The sequence below is a fragment of the Callorhinus ursinus genome, unplaced genomic scaffold (assembly GCF_003265705.2).
Source record: "Callorhinus ursinus isolate GAN/ISIS: 27379988/994484 unplaced genomic scaffold, GSC_fseal_2.0 scaffold21, whole genome shotgun sequence".
Lineage (NCBI taxonomy): Eukaryota > Metazoa > Chordata > Mammalia > Carnivora > Otariidae > Callorhinus > Callorhinus ursinus.
Window position 1 is genome coordinate 4,000,165 of NW_027397083.1, and position 16,939 is coordinate 4,017,103.

The following is a 16,939-nucleotide window of genomic DNA, read 5'->3' on the forward strand; positions in this document are numbered from 1 at the left end:
AAAGATTTTATTTATTTATTTGACAGAGAGAGACACAGCGAGAGAGGAAACACAAGCAGGGGGAGTGGGTGAGGGAGAAACAGGCTTCCCGCGGAGCAGGGAGCCTGATGCGGGGCTTGATCCCAGGACCCTGGGATCGTGACCTGAGCCGAAGGCAAACGCTTAACCACTGAGCCACCCAGGCGCCCCAAAAAACACCTTTTTTTTTAACCTTACCAAAGTGCACATCAGTTGCAGGCTAGTGGTTACTTTTGGGAAGTGGGGGAAGAGATGAGAGGTGGAACTTTGGCTATCTATTTCTGTGGCATTTTAAGAAGGCCAGAGATCTGAAGCAAAAAGGGCATATGTTAACAAGTTTAACCTTGGTGATGGATATGTAGGTGAATTATTAATTTTTCTTATGTTTGTAGTGTTTCATAAAACGTTTGTTAAAACATCAAGGTTACATTTCTTTCTCGCTTATCCTTTTGTTTTGCTAGCTTCTTTTCATCTCAAATGCCAAAGCTAATGATTCTGATGGTACAGGTTTCTCAGTTGTACCAGTTACCATTTAGGTCAAACAGAATGGCCCTTTATTGTATTTATAAAGGTGTTATGAATATAAATTCTGTACCATTTAGAATAGTCCATGGGAAGGTATTTAGCATGAGTGTAGTGAAGAATATAAAACTAAGGGATTTCTAGTTAATTATTTTTTGTCTCCTACTGGCACCAAGGTATGTTATCCTCTGTGCTCTTCATGCTCAAAAAATGTCACAGTGTATGCTAAACAAATCTATATAATATTATCAACCTATATAATACATCAGAGGTGTTAAATTCCAAATGGTTACTAACTGCTTTTTTAAATAGTACTTGGCACAGGGCGCCTGGGTGGCTCAGTCGTTAAGCGTCTGCCCTTGGCTCAGGTCATGATCTCAGGGTCCTGGGATCGAGCCCCGCGTGGACTCCCTGCTCCGCGGGAAGCCTGCTTTTCCCCCTCCCACTCCCCCTACTTGTGTTCCCTCTCTCGCTCTGTCTCTCTGTCAAATAAATAAATCCTTATTGAAAAAACAACAAAAAAAACATTAACCCAGTTCTTATGTTTTATCATCTGATGAGCATGTCTTGATTTTGTTAAACAGCTTCATGATCTAATAGGCTTAGATTTTTTTTTTTAAGTTTTTATTTGAATTCCAGTTAGTTAACATACAGTGTAATATTTTCAGGTGTACAATATAGTGATTCAACACTTCCATACATCACCTGGTGCTCATCAGGACGGGTGCCCTTCCTGAACCCCCATCACCTATTTCACCCCTCCCTCCGCCCACCTCCTCTCTAGTAACCATCAGTGTGTGCTCTCTAGTTAAGGGTCTGTTTCTTGGTTTGCCTCCCTCTCTCCTTTTTCCCCCTGTGATTGTTTGTTTTGTTTCTTAAATTCCACATATGAGTGCTAATTGGCTTAGATTTTAAATTCTCCTCAGCCTTCCTTGATTTTTGAGTTGGAGAGGTTCTTCGGTAGGTTCCTCACATGGAAGCTCTTTCACCCTTCAGTCATTTTGTTATTCTTTACACTCATCTTTTTTTCTTTTTTTTAAGTAAGCTCTGTGCCCAGTGTGGGGCTTGAACTCACAAGCCCCATGACACTGAGGTCAAGAGTTACATGCCGTACCCACTTTACACTTCTTCCTCTTGTTATGCCTGTGGGCCAAATGTGGAAACATGCAGGTGGCCCATGGGTCAGAGTAATGGAGTCTTAATGGGCCCATGTTTTTGGTGGATTGATGACTGGTCTTTTGTCCCCAGCCACACCCTCCCCTAGGCTCAGTAAAGTGTTGCCCTTACTTAAGTGAGCTTTACGTATGGAAAGACAGCTGTCACCTAGTCATCAGGCTTTGTGTGTAGACTTAGAGCAAAAGTGAAAGTACTGCTAGAGAACCAAGTTCCTTTACGTACAGGAAAAGTAAGATAAAGTCGAGTTAAGCAGGTACCCCGAATGTTTCACAGGTAACATGGCAGGCAATTGGTATTACACTTAGTATCAAAAGCAGCTTTATGCATCAGAAAGAAAGACCAGTTCAGGGTTGTTGAAATTGTTAGCCTTTTATTTATTTATTTATTTTTAAAGATTTTATTTATTTATTTGACAGAGAGAGACACAGCAAGAGAGGGAACACAAGCAGGGGGAGTGGGAGAGAGAGAAGCAGGCTTCCCGCGGAGCAGGGAGCCCGACGCGGGGCTCGATCCCAGGACTCTGGGATCGTGACCTGAGCCGAAGGCAGACACCTAACGACTGAGCCACCCAGGCACCCCTTGTTAGCCTTTTATAAGAAAGTTTTGTGTATCTGAACAAGAATGAAATTGAATTCTGTTTCAGAATAATGTAGAAAGGACAAGTAGAAAATTTTATTAACGGGGTAAAAAAAGCAAAGTCTAGAAATGAGCAAGAATTTTTAAATACACCCAAAATTGAAACTATTAGAATTACTGTAACTAAAGACCTGGAATTTGACCCCAAAACATCATTTTGCTTAGTCTTGAAATTTGTTCTCTTTCTTCTGATTTTCTTTTAAGTCTTTTTACAAAAGAAAGTGGTGTCTATTTTTTTAATCTGGTATGTCTAGTGGCTCTGTTGTCTGATTCTTTTATTTCACCTAGCCCGTCTTCTATTTCTGAAATATCCCACAAATAATATTTCATCTTCCAATAAAGTCTGAACTCTGGCAGTATTTAGTACTTTAGAGGAGAACAAAATCTTCTCTCTTGCTTGTTTTAGAAACAGATACAAACGGAAAAGTGAGACGATTTTAGCTATTCAGACTTGGCACCAATTTCTGTTCTTTTGTGCAGTGAAGAAAAGAGCCTTGCCCTAATTTGGTATTGGTACTACTTTTTTTTTTTTAAGCGAGGTAAAATCAGTACATTTTAAGTTTCAGGTGTACATTATAATTTGACAGCTGTATTCATTACAAGGTGATCTTCTGGTTATCATCCATCACCGTACATTTGACTCCCTTTCCCCACTTCACCCATCTTCCATCCCCTTCCCTTCTGTTAACCTATTCTTCCTGTCTGTGAGTTTGGTTGGTTGGTTTGTTTAGAGTCCACATGTGAGTGAAATCACAGCAGCTTTTGTCTTTCTCTTTCTGACTTATTTCACTTAACTTGATACCCTCAAGATCCACCCGTGTTGTCACAAATGGCAAGATTTTGTTTTAATGGCTGAGCAATATTCCTTTGTGCATATACACCGTAATTTCCTTATCCATTCATCCACCGATGGCCATTTAGGTTGTTTCTGTATCTTAGCTATTGTGAATAATGCTGCTGCAAATACCAGGATGCATATATTTTATCAAATTAGTGTTCATAGTCTTCAGATGTGGAATAGCTGGATTTTATGGTAGTTCTTTCAGTTCTTTTTGTTTGTTTGTTTTATTAAGTAATCTCTATGCGTGGGGCGCCTGGGTGGCTCAGTTGGTTAAGTGTCTGCCTTTGGCTCAGGTTATGATCCCGGGGTCCTGGATCAAGCCCCGTGTCAGACTCCTTACTCAGTGGAGAGCCTCATTCTCCCTCTCCCACTCCCTCTGCCTGTTGCTTCCCTTGCTTGTGCTCTCTCTCTCTCTCTCTGTCAAATAAATAAATAAAATCTTTAAAAAAAAAAATAATCTCTCTGTACAACATGGGGCTTAAACTCACAACCCCGAGATCAAGAGTCCCATGCTCTAACAACTGAGCCAGCCAGGCGCCCCTATGAAAGTTCTATTCTTAACTTTTTTAGGAACCTCCACACTGTTTTCCACAGTAGCTCTACTAGTTTACATTTCCAACAACAGTATTGGCTCATTTTTCTGCGCATCCTCTCTAACACTTGTTATTTCTTGTCTTTTTGGTGGTAGCCAATCTAACTGGTGTGAGGTGATACTCGTTGTGGTTTTGGTTTGCATTTCCCGATGAAGAGTGATATTGAACATCTTTTCATTTGCCTGTTGGCCGTCTGTATATCTTCTGTGGAAAAATGTGTATTCAGATTCTCTGCCCATTTTTTAATCAGGTTGTTTGGCATTAGTCCTGCTCTTTCTTTTCTTTCTTTTTTTTTTAAGATTTTATTTATTTATTTGACAGAGAGACACAGTGAGAGAGGGAACACAAGCAGGGGGAGTGGGAGAGGGAGAAGCAGGCTTCCTGCTGAGCGGGGAGCCCGATGCGGGGCTCGATCCCAGGACCCCGGGATCATGACCTGAGCTGAAGGCAGACGCTTAAGGACTGAGCCACCCAGGCGCCTGGTTCTGCTTTTTCATGAAAAAGCCATGAGGTTTTTTCCATAGCTTTTGTGCTAGGTTATGTTTTTACCAGCTTACTTCTGCTAAATGTGTATGGGTAGTAAATAATGCCCTTGGATTTTTAGTTTTGGTTTGTTTTTCTATTCTTTTAGATAAGAGTTTTCATGAGCATTTGCTTATTCCTCCAACTGGCCAGTATGTTAAACTTAGCAATAAAATCATCATAGAGACACTTTTTTCCAATTGATTAATTAGAAATAGAAATTACTGGAGATATGCAGCCAAAAAATAAAACAACTTTTATTTTCATTTTATGTCATCTCTCTCACACTATGACAGCCCTAATCATCCTTTCTTTTCTTTTTTCTTCTTTGTAGCATTACCAGGAATGTGACAAGGTTGAGGTATGTTGGAGCTGATTTGTATGCGTGGGCCCATTTCCCTTGCAAGTTGTTATTGCTTTTTGGTTGTCTTTCGGAGAAGGGACCAGCAGTCAGTTCCCCTTTCATCTCAGTGAGTGTTGGCATACAGGGTGGCCACCGGTTTGAACAGTTCTATTTAAAACCATCAAGATAGGGGTGCCTGCCTGGCTCAGTCAGTGGAGGGTACAACTCTTGATCTTGGGGTTATAGGTTCGAGACCCATGTTACATGTAGAGATTACTTTAAAAAAATAAGGCCTTTAAAAAAATAACAATAGTATCAAAAAATAAAACTATCAAGATACCTGTCTTCTTTCATTTTGATTTCCAGGATTTAGGCCCCGGAAATGTACAGAAAGAAGTCACACCTTCCTTTGACCAAGTTATCAAAGAGGTAAGAGACTGATTATGTCCTATGCTGTTTCCCTAAATCACAGTGTATGCAGTGTGGCAGTTTGTGGAATCAGGATCATCAGGCCTGTGTGTTCAGTGTTTATTCCAAATGAAACTAGACCTTCAGTTTAATTTGGGCTTTTCTACATGTATACCATAAAAAAAGAGAAAAAAGCATTGCTTGCTATTTGGGTTAGATGCATTTCAAGGAAACTAATTTTGTCCACTCATTTCATCTTTAAAATTGAAGAGGTTTCTACTGAAAGTCTTCTAATAGAGGTGTAAACCTCTGACACAGGTGTGTTGAAGTAGTGGCCAGGCCCTTCGTGTGTTAGATATTATCTATCTGTAGATGCTTTTACAACATTATTTTGACTCGGGATTGTTCCTCATACCCATTTCCCATTCCCTTCTTCTGCAATTGCAGCGTGTTTCGTGCCTGACTTAGTATTTATGGCTTTCAAAACTACTCTCTTATTTCTTAGTCTTTACATTGTTTAATTGTCTTTAGTAAGATCACGGTCTTTATTAAATGCTGCCTTCTAAAATATATATTCCAAAAGAAGCAGGTCTAGATGTCAGATGAATCAACTTTGTTTTCTGTAAATTTTCTACTTTATTTTAAAAGTAGAGGTACATGTATTAATAATTTTTTTTTTTAGTAGTTTTTGTGTTTTCTTAACTTGAGTTAACCCATCCTCTCCCACAGGCTCTTCTCACGACTATCATTGGCGTAGGGGCGAGGGATGTCTTAACTAGATGACTGAAGATAATGTTTAAATGCATAAATGAATAACAGACCTGCTCTATTCACTACCTACCTCCCCAGTGTTGTAATTTAATTTTCTCTGCTACTTCTTTACAGAGCCCTGGGCAAGAAAGATAAATTAGGATAAATAGCAGCTCTAAGATACTGCACAGTCACAGGGTGGTGGTGGAAAAACTAATCAGAGTTGTTATGTTGGCACAGATTAAACAGAGCCTGACATTTGAATAACATAGATGTCAGAGATCTCTGAAATCGCTCACAGGGAGAACGCAGCTTAAAAATCTAAATACCAGGCCTCATAGTTTTATTACCACTTGGTTACTGTTTGCTAGTGACCCTCTTCGTCTTCTTTGGTTTTGTTTTTTTTTCAATCTGTAAAATTGAGAAGATAACAGAAATCTGCTTTGCATATCAATTTTGAGAAGTAACCATAACAGAACATTGAAATCCATGAGGAAAAGGTATGTGAGGATCGACAGTATATTATATTGTGTCACAGTCAGGGCAGGAGTGCAGTGTCACCCATGTTATTTCTCACAGGAATCTGAGTGTCGTTTATTTAGATTTCAGATGTGTGTGTTGATTGTTTCTAGACAACTCGAGAGATGATGGCCCGTTCTGCTGCTACCCTCATCACACATCCCTTCCACGGTAGGTTTACCATTGGTAACTGAAATCTGATTTGTGACCTTACTTTCATAGCATGATCTCTCCTGACTGCTTAGATAGGTTGATATGGGAGTTCACTAAAGTGCCTTGCATACGTTGTTTTTTGTTTACTTGCTTGTTTTGGCATTTATCCGGTTTATCCAGAGAGCAAAGTGTCTTTAGATGGAAAAACTTTTTTTCTTTTTCAGGGCTATCAAAATTTATCTCGACGTAGTTTTAAAAATCTTTTCTCTATGTTCTGCAGTGATCACTCTGAGATCTATGGTACAATTCATTGGCAGAGAATCCAAGTACTGGTAAGTGTTTTTGTTTTCCAGTATTCAAAGAGATCTGTTGAAGTGCTTTACATTTTTATGGTGCCTTAGAGTTTACAGAACAAATTGATAGATCATTTGTTCTGCACAAAAATGAACAAAAACTGGTAAAATAGAAGAAAATGGCCCAGGCAGGTTTAGGAACCTACCCAGGATCTCAGAGTAATTTGCAGAGCCACTGAAGCCAAAACTCACCCTGACTCCCATGTGACTACACCCTTAGGTCATGATATCTCCACTCCTGTCTCCAAATGCAGCTGTCTTTGCAGAGTGAGGGTGGCAGAAAAGGGATGGGACATAAAAAGTGATAATTGAACATTTTCTTTAATAGCTCCAAAATAATCTTCATGTATTTTTGCCTTTCCATCTTCTGTACCTAGTGGACTTTATGACTCCATAGTAACCATCTATCGCGAAGAAGGCATCCTAGGATTTTTTGCGTAAGTAAATTGTTGATTTACGTGTGCAATTATTTGTGGGAGTAGAAAGCTTTAATGAAAATCAGGACACGACTCTTTGTTTAGTCCTTGGAGAAGATGTACTCTCTGGGTTTACTTCACGGGAAGTTCTGTTAAAGCCCCTCTGACTTCGAGAATTCTTTTGTCAAGATCCCAAACTTTTGCTTCTAGACATCTAAAACATTGGATATTAAGGGTTTTTTTGTTGTTGTTTGGGGGTTTTTTTGTTTTGTTTTCAGTTCTGTTAAAATTTTGTTAAATTCATTCCAAGTTTCTACCTTTATAGTAAGTTCCTAATGAAATACAGTTGATAAACTGGGGAAACTTAATTTTTGAAAAATGGGAAAATTATCTTCTTTATCCTGAGAGTAATACATTTTTGCAAGGCTGTATTCATTCCCTTGGGTTTCCTTTGGAAGAACTTAGACTACCACTCTCGTTCTTCTGTTGACAACAGAAAGTAGAAATGGTCCTCTTTCATTTTCAGAGTGTTTCCATTAACTGTTTTTATTTGGGCATCATAGCCTCAAATAAAAGGGGGCCCCTGGCTCACTCAATTGGTAGACCATGTAGCTCTTGATCTCAGCGTCTTGAGTTCAAGCCCCACGTTGGGCATGGAGCCTACTTTAAAAAAAAAAGAATAAAAATAAGTAAATCTTCTAGGAGATAGGATAGCTCTTATATTCTTATTCTAGAGATTAGAAAAAGTTGGTGCTCTGGGGAGTTCATTTGCTGCCGTCAGACAGCTGATAAGTGATGGGAGTGGCATTTGAACCTTGGTCTTCAGTCTGTGGGGTGAGGTTCATCCTGCTGCCTCACCTAGGCCACCTAGGCCCTGGTATTTTTTGATGTCCCTCACCTATCTGTTTATGCCATTCCCATTTTGTAATTTTGTGGTCAATTTCGGCCCTGTCAAATTTGAATATCAAGTAGCTTAGCCTAAACTGTATTTAAGTCTCTTCTCCAAAACAGGCACATTTTTGTCCCCCCGCTCATAGTTCTTAACAGTAAGGTGAGCCATTGCGTGTAGCTTTGAGGGGATATAGCTGGCCTGCATTTGAAAAATAGGAATGAAAGTCATTAGAGGTTAACCTCAAGTACAGTTATGTTAACTAGAATGAACTGGTTAATGCTAGATTCTGGCATTCAGTGTCTTCAGTTCTCTCAAAGACTGAAATCTCTCTTTGAGAAGTGTTTGTATTGAGTGGGTTATCTTTTTACTGATCACAATTCTTGGTTCTTATTTTTGTTTTTTCTTCATGTAGGGGTCTTATTCCTCGCCTCCTAGGTGACATCATTTCTTTGTGGCTCTGTAACTCACTGGCCTACCTCGTCAATACCTATGCACTGGACAGTGGGGTAGGTGTGATCTTGATAAGATGTGCTGGTGCTGACTTTATTGTATTCACTGGGCAGCTTGGTTAGCTTTATTTTTTTATTTTTTATTTTTTTTAAAGATTTTATTTATTTATTTGACAGAGAGAGACACAGCGAGGGAGGGAACACAAGCAGGGGGAGTGGGAGAGGGAGAAGCAGGCTTCCCGCTGAGCAAGGAACCCGATGCAGGGCTCGATCCCAGGACCCTGGGATCACGACCCGAGCCGAAGGCAGACGCTTAACGACTGAGCCACCCAGGCGCCCCAGCTTGGTTAGCTTTAAAGTAAGGTGGTGGGGCACTTGGCTGGCTCAGACAGTAGAGCATGTGACTCTTAATCTCAGGGTCGCAAGTTCAAACCCCAGGTTTGGCATGGAACCTACTTAAAAAAAAAAGATAAGGTGGCACTTTGCCAGACTCATCGTTATGTGACTAAACATTGTCAGTCAAGTTTTCAAAGGCTAATGGGATGACCTAGTCTAGACTATGTACCATAGAAAGATGTACCTAAAAAGTCCCTAGGGTATAGCTAAGTAAGCCGAAGAAATCTAGCCCTGTCTCGGAGCTGCGAAGAGATCACCTCTGTACTGATCCATGATTTTTGAGGACACTGCAAAGCAGGACGGTTTTATAGTGTATCAAGGCTCTTTCCTCTAATCTGAAATGTTAAAGGGACTCCTGGTTTGGGCTTTTTAGAAACCTCAGCCTGGTGAGAATTAGCCCTTCCTGGAAGCTGCGGGCCTCTCTGTACAGAGGCAGCCCCATAGCATGGTGGGAGATAGAACACACAGAGGGAGGACTAAACCCACAAATACATTGCGCTTCTTAGAGTACGGAGACTGGTCTCTGCAGCATCTGGGACACAGCTGGGCGCATACAGAGGTAGTGACTTGTCCCTCGGACACACCACAGATGTCGTTTCCAGGGATTGGATTTCTAGGACATGGCAAAAGGTTACCAGTCTCCCTGCCTTTTTTTTTTTTTTTTTGCTCCTCAGCCATCATAGTCTCATGCGAGTTTTCTCTTCACGTTGAACGAAGTTGATCGTTTTGTCCACTGCCTTTTTATGCTCATAATCAGTATTCTGTGTTTTCATCTTCAAATTAATTTTGCGGCTGTCAGAGAAACTAAAAATTTAGAATAGATTGATATGGTTGGGGACAATTCGCTCTTAACATCATCTTCATTTTCTTACTCATTCTAATGCAGGCTTTCTTCCTGTTTTAGGTTTCCACCATGAGTGAAATGAAGAGTTATTCCCAAGCTGTCACAGGAGTGAGTGTTTTTAAATCCTCTTAACCTAGGGATAGTTGTGTTTTGTTTTCTTTTAAATTTCACCTGGGTCATGTGTTATCGCTGCTTTAAGACAACGAGATGTCTCAAAGGAGAGTCTCTTAAGTTCGTTAATGTTTGTCAGAGATGAGAATAACCCAGAGTCCCTGCGTCTCAGGAACGGCACTAACAATCCCACATGGTTTGGTCTGTTTGGCTTGCTGCGGGGGTGGGCGTTTCTCACCATAGCCTGGCCTCCAAGTCTCAGGCCTGCTTCCCACTGCACCCTGCTGATCCTGCCCCGGAGAGCTTCACCCTCTTGAGTCGTGTGAAGTCTTCCAGTAGTTGACTTCTGAAGTAGCTTCCATCATCTTTGGAAGGACACTCACATTTTCTTACTGTCTCCAGGGGTGTTTCGAAATGCTTCATTGTATTTAATTGTTTACTTTTTCTGTTAAATAATGTGCTTCAGTTTACACAAAAGAGGACTCAATCACAGTAAGAGAAGCCTTCTGGCCTTTTGTTAAATTGTTGGATGTAGTGGGATGTTAGGAAGAAGCATCTCCTCCTATTCAGGCTCAAAAATGTGTGATTTCGTCTTTCCTGGGATGCTGAGAAAGCAAAACCAGCGTTGGAGTATTGACCGCAGTGGCACTAGGACTTGAAGGGAGAGGAAAGAAGAGACTAAAGATGCGGAATGACCTAATAACTTAGCTGTCTCTTACCACTTTACAGTTTTTTGCCAGTATGTTGACCTATCCCTTTGTGCTTGTCTCTAATCTCATGGCTGTCAACAACTGTGGGTAAGTACCTTGCATTTCTTATCCTGGTAGTTGGCTGCCTGAACGCCTGACAGGCAGAGCAGTCCAGGGAGAAATTTGGGGTAGAAAAGTACAGTTGATGCCATTACTGGATTTCCTGAATTTTTTCTCTGTCTGCTCCATGCACAAGCAGGGGCGTCAATTTATATTATAAGCAGCCCCTTCATGTCCTCTTTTAGAGTAGAGAAGGGCATAAAAATATTTCTCAAGTACTTACAGATAATGTACAGTTGCCTGTAGTTTAGGCGGGATTGTGATCAAATTACTTTTATTTCCACATCCTTCCTTTATTTTAAATCTTTATCCTCCTTCTTATGAAAGTTACAAAGGGTATGTCAGGGATCGAATGATAGTCTGTACCTGTTTTTCCTAGGGTCCACATGGAGAAAGTAAGTTTAAAGAAAGAAAAATAGGAAATTTGGTCCCTAGAAAGGTTCTTTTTTTCTTTTTTCACGGGAAGTTTCTTAACCTTTCACTGTATTGGTTGGGAGGGTGGGTGGTGGTATGGCGGTAGACACCACTGATTTCCAGCTTCTAGATGCCAAGTGCCTGCACCACATTGGGCAGAAATTTTGCCTCCTGCTTTAATTCAGGACTATTCCAGTACAGTCCCTGACACAGTGTGCCGTGAGACCTGTCATGGTTTTCAAACAAGAGGTCAAGCAGAGAGTCGTGTGGAGTTTTGAACATAGTTGTCATATTTCATATCATGTCGCATTCTGTTTGTTTTGTGATTGGTAGGGCGGTGGCCACATTTTAGCCCAGAGAATACTTGAAGGATGAGTTGAACGTATTACTGTTCCTTACAAATGTTTAGGGAGGAAATGATTATGGGTTATACGTGAGTAAAGCATGTGGTCGCCACGGTTTAGATGCATTGTCCTATTTAGGTTCTTTTGAACACCGCTTAGTTTTTAGTTTTTAAAGATTTTATTTTTTTATTTATTTGACAGAGAGAGACACAGAGAGAGCACAAGCAGGGGGAGCAGCAGAGGGAGAAGGAAAAGCAGGCTCCCTGATGAGCAGGGAGCCCAATGCAGGGCTCAATCCCAGGACCTTGGGATCATGACTTGAGCTGGAGGCAGACGTCTAACCGACTGAGCCACCCTGCCCCCGCCGACTTAGTTTTTAAATCCCCTTTCTCTGCACTTTAATCATATAATTGCTACCTTCTAGAATTATATTCATCCTCAAATTAAAAACCCGGATGTTTTTGAAAATTCATAACTGGTTGAAGTTTCTGTTTACTTGTTGTTTCACAGCCTAAATGTGAAGGGCACCTGGCTGGCTCAGTAGGGGAGCATGTAACTCTTGATCTCAGAGTTGTGAGTTCGAGCCCCACATTGGGTGTAGAGATTACCTAAAAATAAAAATTCTTGGGGCGCCTGGGTGGCTCAGTCATTAAGCGTCTGCCTTCGGCTTAGGTCATGGTCCCAGGGTCCTGGGATCGAGCCCCACATCGGGCTCCCTGCTCTGCGGGAAGCCTGTTCTCCCTCTCCCACTCCCCCTGCTTGTGTTCCCTCTCTTGCTGTGTCTCTGTCAAATAAATAAGCAAAATCTTTAAAAAAAATAAAAATTCTTAAAAAAAAAAAAACCTAAATATGAGGGAGGGAAATCCTTTTTGGATGCTTTTTCTTTTCCCTGCCCCAGTATAATTTGTTCCATTAAAACTAAAATTGCCTCTTGGGGAATTTTCTAGGTAGGAGAATATTTTGACAAAGATTTATCGAACTCTTGAGAGAATGCTTTGGAAATGTTCATTTGAATAGCTCTCCCCCCCCCCCCGTTTTCAGGCTTGCTGGTGGATGCCCTCCTTACTCCCCAGTATATACTTCTTGGATAGATTGCTGGTGCATGCTACAAAAAGAGGTACTTCTGTCTCATTCTCTCTCTCTCCATTCTTCCCTCCCTCCTCACCCCTCCTCTCTCTAGTACTTTGTTTTGTTTTTGTTTGTCTTCTTAAATAATGTCTCTGGAATCCCAGGTTAATTTTTGTAGGTTACCCTTTAGTTACCAGTTAATGTACCCTTTACGCTGCTCTGTATGTCACCCCAGCATAGCAGTAAGGTGTGTTGCTTACAAGTATCAGGAGGGGTAATGAGTTAAGAATCCCTAGATGGGACCTGGAAGCCATTTGAGTGGTCACATTCAGATTATAAATAGGGTCTGGGTAGACAGTTACCCTGGTTTTTAAAACGATGACGTCAATTTCAGATTATTTTTTTCTAACGGCACCTCTTTTTGTAACTTCTCAGGATCTCCCTATATATTCATGTGTTTTCCTCCAGTATGGTAGAGAGGAAACTGAGAAACAAGGGGTTGTTTATGACATTGTCACAGTGATGATGATGGAGCTGGTCTCTTACTTCTAGAGTCTTTTTAGAGAATGATTTCATCCAGACTCCCAATTTCTTCTTTCTTACTGCTGTGAGGTGTGTCATCTACAACCAAAAATTCTCAGCCAGTCTAGGCAAAGCTTTATTAGGAACCAAAATAATGGGTGGCTCTGTGCTAAATTTAACACAGGATCGCTTTAAATGGCCATCAGTTTAAAGCTGTTTTTAATTAGCAAGCACTTTTTCAAGGATTGTAGAAGATAGTGTATGAGGAACCTCTTTGCCGCATTAAATTATAGCACTAGTAATGCGTGTGAGAAGGGCCTCTGTTCACAGAGCTCGGGCTCCCCCAGCCTGAACTCCAAATGAAAAGGCCTAAGTGTTACTATAGTTGCCTTTGCTCAGCATGCAGGCCAGGCAAGCCCCTATGTGGAGCCAAGCTGCAACACCTGAATCATTTCCATACAGACCTAACAGTGAACATTTTGGGTTTCATTCTGAGTCTTACACTCTCTGTTGGGCAATCTCCTGTTGTGGTCCCCATTTAAAAGGAAAGATGGCCCTTCTTTCCCTACTTTCTAACTAACCCTCTGCTGTACAAAGAAAGTAGAAAATGTATTAGGGTATCAGATACCTTACCTAGGGAGCTGTCAGTCCTCTAAGTGCTTAGGACAACAAGTCTTGATGGGGTATTTACTATACATCAGGCATCGTGCTGAGAGCCTCCTATATATCAGCTCCTGTAATCTTCAAAATAACCATATGAGGATAGGTACCATTCTTTATCATCCCACTGCACATCTGAAGAAATTGGGACTTTGAACCGTTAAATAACACTAATTATATAATCCAGGACTACACAGCCTGTATTTGTGAGAGTGGGATCTGTGTGCAGTCTGTTCCATTAAGCTTACAACATTATTACTCTAATTGTAAGATTTTATAAGTACTTCTTGGAGATCTGACCATTCCATTAAAAAGTAAATAAAAGCTAGCCCTTAGTGAGTGGTGGGACCGTCTCAGCACTTTATATGTATTGACTCATATGATAACCTAGCTAGCAAGTGGCAGAGCCAGAATCCGAACTGGGAGTTCTGTCTAAATAAGAGATCCTTGCCTTATCCACGTGGCAACATTGTAGTGAATTCCCAGAAAGCTCGGCTGGGGTCAGAGTGCACACTGCTGCTCCGTGGTGAGAGCCCCAGTCTTGTCCTGGCCCTTTTTAGTTACAGCTCCAGAAAAGTGTCCAGGTGCATCTCTCTGCTGATTTGGACTGGCTGATCTCATGTTCACACTAGACTTTATTTGTTTTTATTTTATTTTTTTTTCCAGGGAAATATGAGCCGAGGAAATAGCTTGTTTTTCCGGAAGGTCCCCTTTGGGAAGACTTATTGTTGTGACCTGAGAATGTTAATTTGAAGATGTGGGGCAGGGACAGTGACATTTCTATAGTCCCAGATGCACAGAATTATGGGAGAGAATGTTGATTTCTATACAGTGTGGCGCGCTTTTTTAATAATCATTTAATCTTGGGAAAATGGAGGTGTTTGGTGTCTGCCTTTTTTGTTCTTTTTATCAGCACTACATAATTTACCACTGATGTTCCCCCTTTAGTTATCCTGAAATGGGACATTTTTGCTCCAGACTCATTCTTTAAACAGGGAAGAAAAAAAAGTTGCATTTTCCCAAAAGGTATAGGCAGGTTGTTACGTGATTTGAGTCTTAATTTTAAGGCTTTGTAAAATGTAGAGTACATTCTCAAGAAGAAAGAAAGAATTCTGTAAAACTTAAGAAATGTAATAGTGTAAACTATACGGGAGGTTATGAATTACCTTTTCTTTAGTAGACCCTAAAACGTCAACATCCACCAGAATCTGCCTCCCGTTATATGCTTCTAACCATGTTTGATTAACCCTGTCTCTCATTCCTGAAAAAGATAGTCCATTGCTAATGACCCTGGAAAATGTCTACACAGGGTATGTACTCCTTCATTCTTACTGCAAAGTAATAAATTATTGCCAACAACAAAAAAGGGGAGGGGGGCTTACAGAGAACAAGCAAAACTTCTTTTTCCCCCAAAAAAATTCTTATATAAAGTATGAGAAGCGAATACTGCAGCAGTAGCCACTTGTCTAAAAGCTAAGTGTTTGCCAGTCCCTAAATTATATCATTATACAGTTCTATGCGTATATAATATTTCTGTACAGATTATCATCTTATAATCTTTTGTTCAGTTTTTAATTTTGTTTCTTTGTTGTTGCAGAAGATGAGTAGTTTGCTTTTCTTTCCTAGTGACGCCCTTGGAAAGTGTACTTAAAACTTCATACCTGGTAATGCACACTTAGGTCCGCAGGGCGCTTAGGATATTGACCACTTCGCATGTCATACCCTCAGTTAGTCATGTTAGCGTTCATAGGAGGAAAAAACCATTTTAGAAGGAAATCATTGCAGCTCAAGCATAAAGCTCCTATTTACTCAGGCCTTTTAAAAGCAGTTCAGATGCTCGAAGATGAGAAAGCATATGGTTTCACTTAAATAATCCACTGGCATTTTGCCAATGAGTAAGCACTTAATTTGCTACTGCTCAGATTTCTCTATCAAAAGAGCAGCACCCATCATATTAGAGTGAGCACGCAGGGGTCTCCTCCCTCCCACAGGGTTTGGGACTACGGCCCGAAGCTCATGAGCATGAAATGTCTTTGATGTCTCTTACTTTGTCTCAAAAAGTAATGTAAATTTTATATTCTATTCAATATTATCTGCATTTGTTTTCATATAAAAATGTTTTGCATTACCCACTCCCCCCCCAAAAAAAAAAATCTTCAGTAAAGATGATCTAGGAAAATGTGCCATGTTTATTATCCTGTGGCTTCTGTGCTCATCCATGCCTGCCTATTCCTACTGGAGAAGCTTATGACTGTTAAGAACCAGTCTGCCGCCAGAGGGCGCCAAGGCTTCGGTTTTTGCCTGTGCAAGTTGGGCCGTGAAGAATTTTAGGAAGGCCTGGAATTTTTCTAAGTTTTGTCTAGTCAGTCAGTTTTAGTTCCTCCAAGCTATAGATCCAATAAGGGTAGCTACACCAGTGGTCCTCCATAAAATTATATAGGCTGTTAACATAATCAGACATCTAAAGTTTATTCAGGGGTTAAATGGATGTAGGTATTCTTAAGATCCACCTGCAAGAAATAATGAATTGACTCCTGTGTAAATAAGGATCATCTAGTAAACTGCACCTGTGAAACTGGGCAAATGGTTTGCCTTGGGAGTGCTGAGCTGAGTTGCCAGGACATAGTCCCCCAGGGAGTGTGATGGTCATTGAAGCCTTGATTGAAGAAAAGAATCTGGGGGTTTCCTGCAACTTCTGGAGTGGCTGTAGAAGTAGGGCATACAGGCAGCCTTAGGGTGAAAGAAACTTTAAACATACCCCTGCGTGGGGCTCCTGGGTGGCTCCTTCGGTTAAGCATCCAACTCTTGATCTCGGGTCTTGATCTCAGGATCAGGAGTTCGAGGCCCAGGCTGGGCTCCACTCAGCATGGAACGTGCTTAAAAAACAAAAATCATAGCTCTACATTCCAGATTCTTACTGAACCTAAACACAACCTCAGCTTTACTATAATTTTCTACTCTAAAAATACCCTCCTTTCCCTCTCTGCATTGAGATCCTCCCTGTACAGTGAGATTCCATCTTAGTGGCCATCTCTTTGTGAAGTCTCTCAGTCCTCCAGACCAGATGAGGTCCGCCTTCAAACTCCCCTCCTCCACAGCTTGTAATTACAGTACAGACTAGTCTGACAAAATGGAAACTGCGTCTGTCACTCACTGCTAAGTTCAAGGCTTACACAGCAG

General features: G+C 40.9%; 1 protein-coding gene across 2 annotated transcripts in view; it reads left to right on the forward strand.

The window, feature by feature from the left end:
* MTCH2 (mitochondrial carrier 2) overlaps positions 1-14,631 on the forward strand; it is a 19,871-nt gene extending 5,240 nt beyond the window's left edge. The window contains exons 4-13 of one of the 2 annotated variants that reach the window (XM_025878646.2): positions 4,643-4,669; positions 5,018-5,080; positions 6,442-6,499; positions 6,762-6,813; positions 7,212-7,271; positions 8,555-8,648; positions 9,892-9,939; positions 10,672-10,739; positions 12,551-12,626; positions 14,426-14,631. In XM_025878646.2, coding sequence (XP_025734431.1) covers positions 4,643-4,669; positions 5,018-5,080; positions 6,442-6,499; positions 6,762-6,813; positions 7,212-7,271; positions 8,555-8,648; positions 9,892-9,939; positions 10,672-10,739; positions 12,551-12,626; positions 14,426-14,512 — 633 coding nt within the window. In that variant the 3' untranslated portion in view covers positions 14,513-14,631. The remainder of the gene's footprint in view (positions 1-4,642; positions 4,670-5,017; positions 5,081-6,441; positions 6,500-6,761; positions 6,814-7,211; positions 7,272-8,554; positions 8,649-9,891; positions 9,940-10,671; positions 10,740-12,550; positions 12,627-14,425) is intronic. The other variant, XM_025878647.2, reaches the window with a different exon arrangement.
* Positions 14,632-16,939: the final 2,308 nt, after the last annotated feature.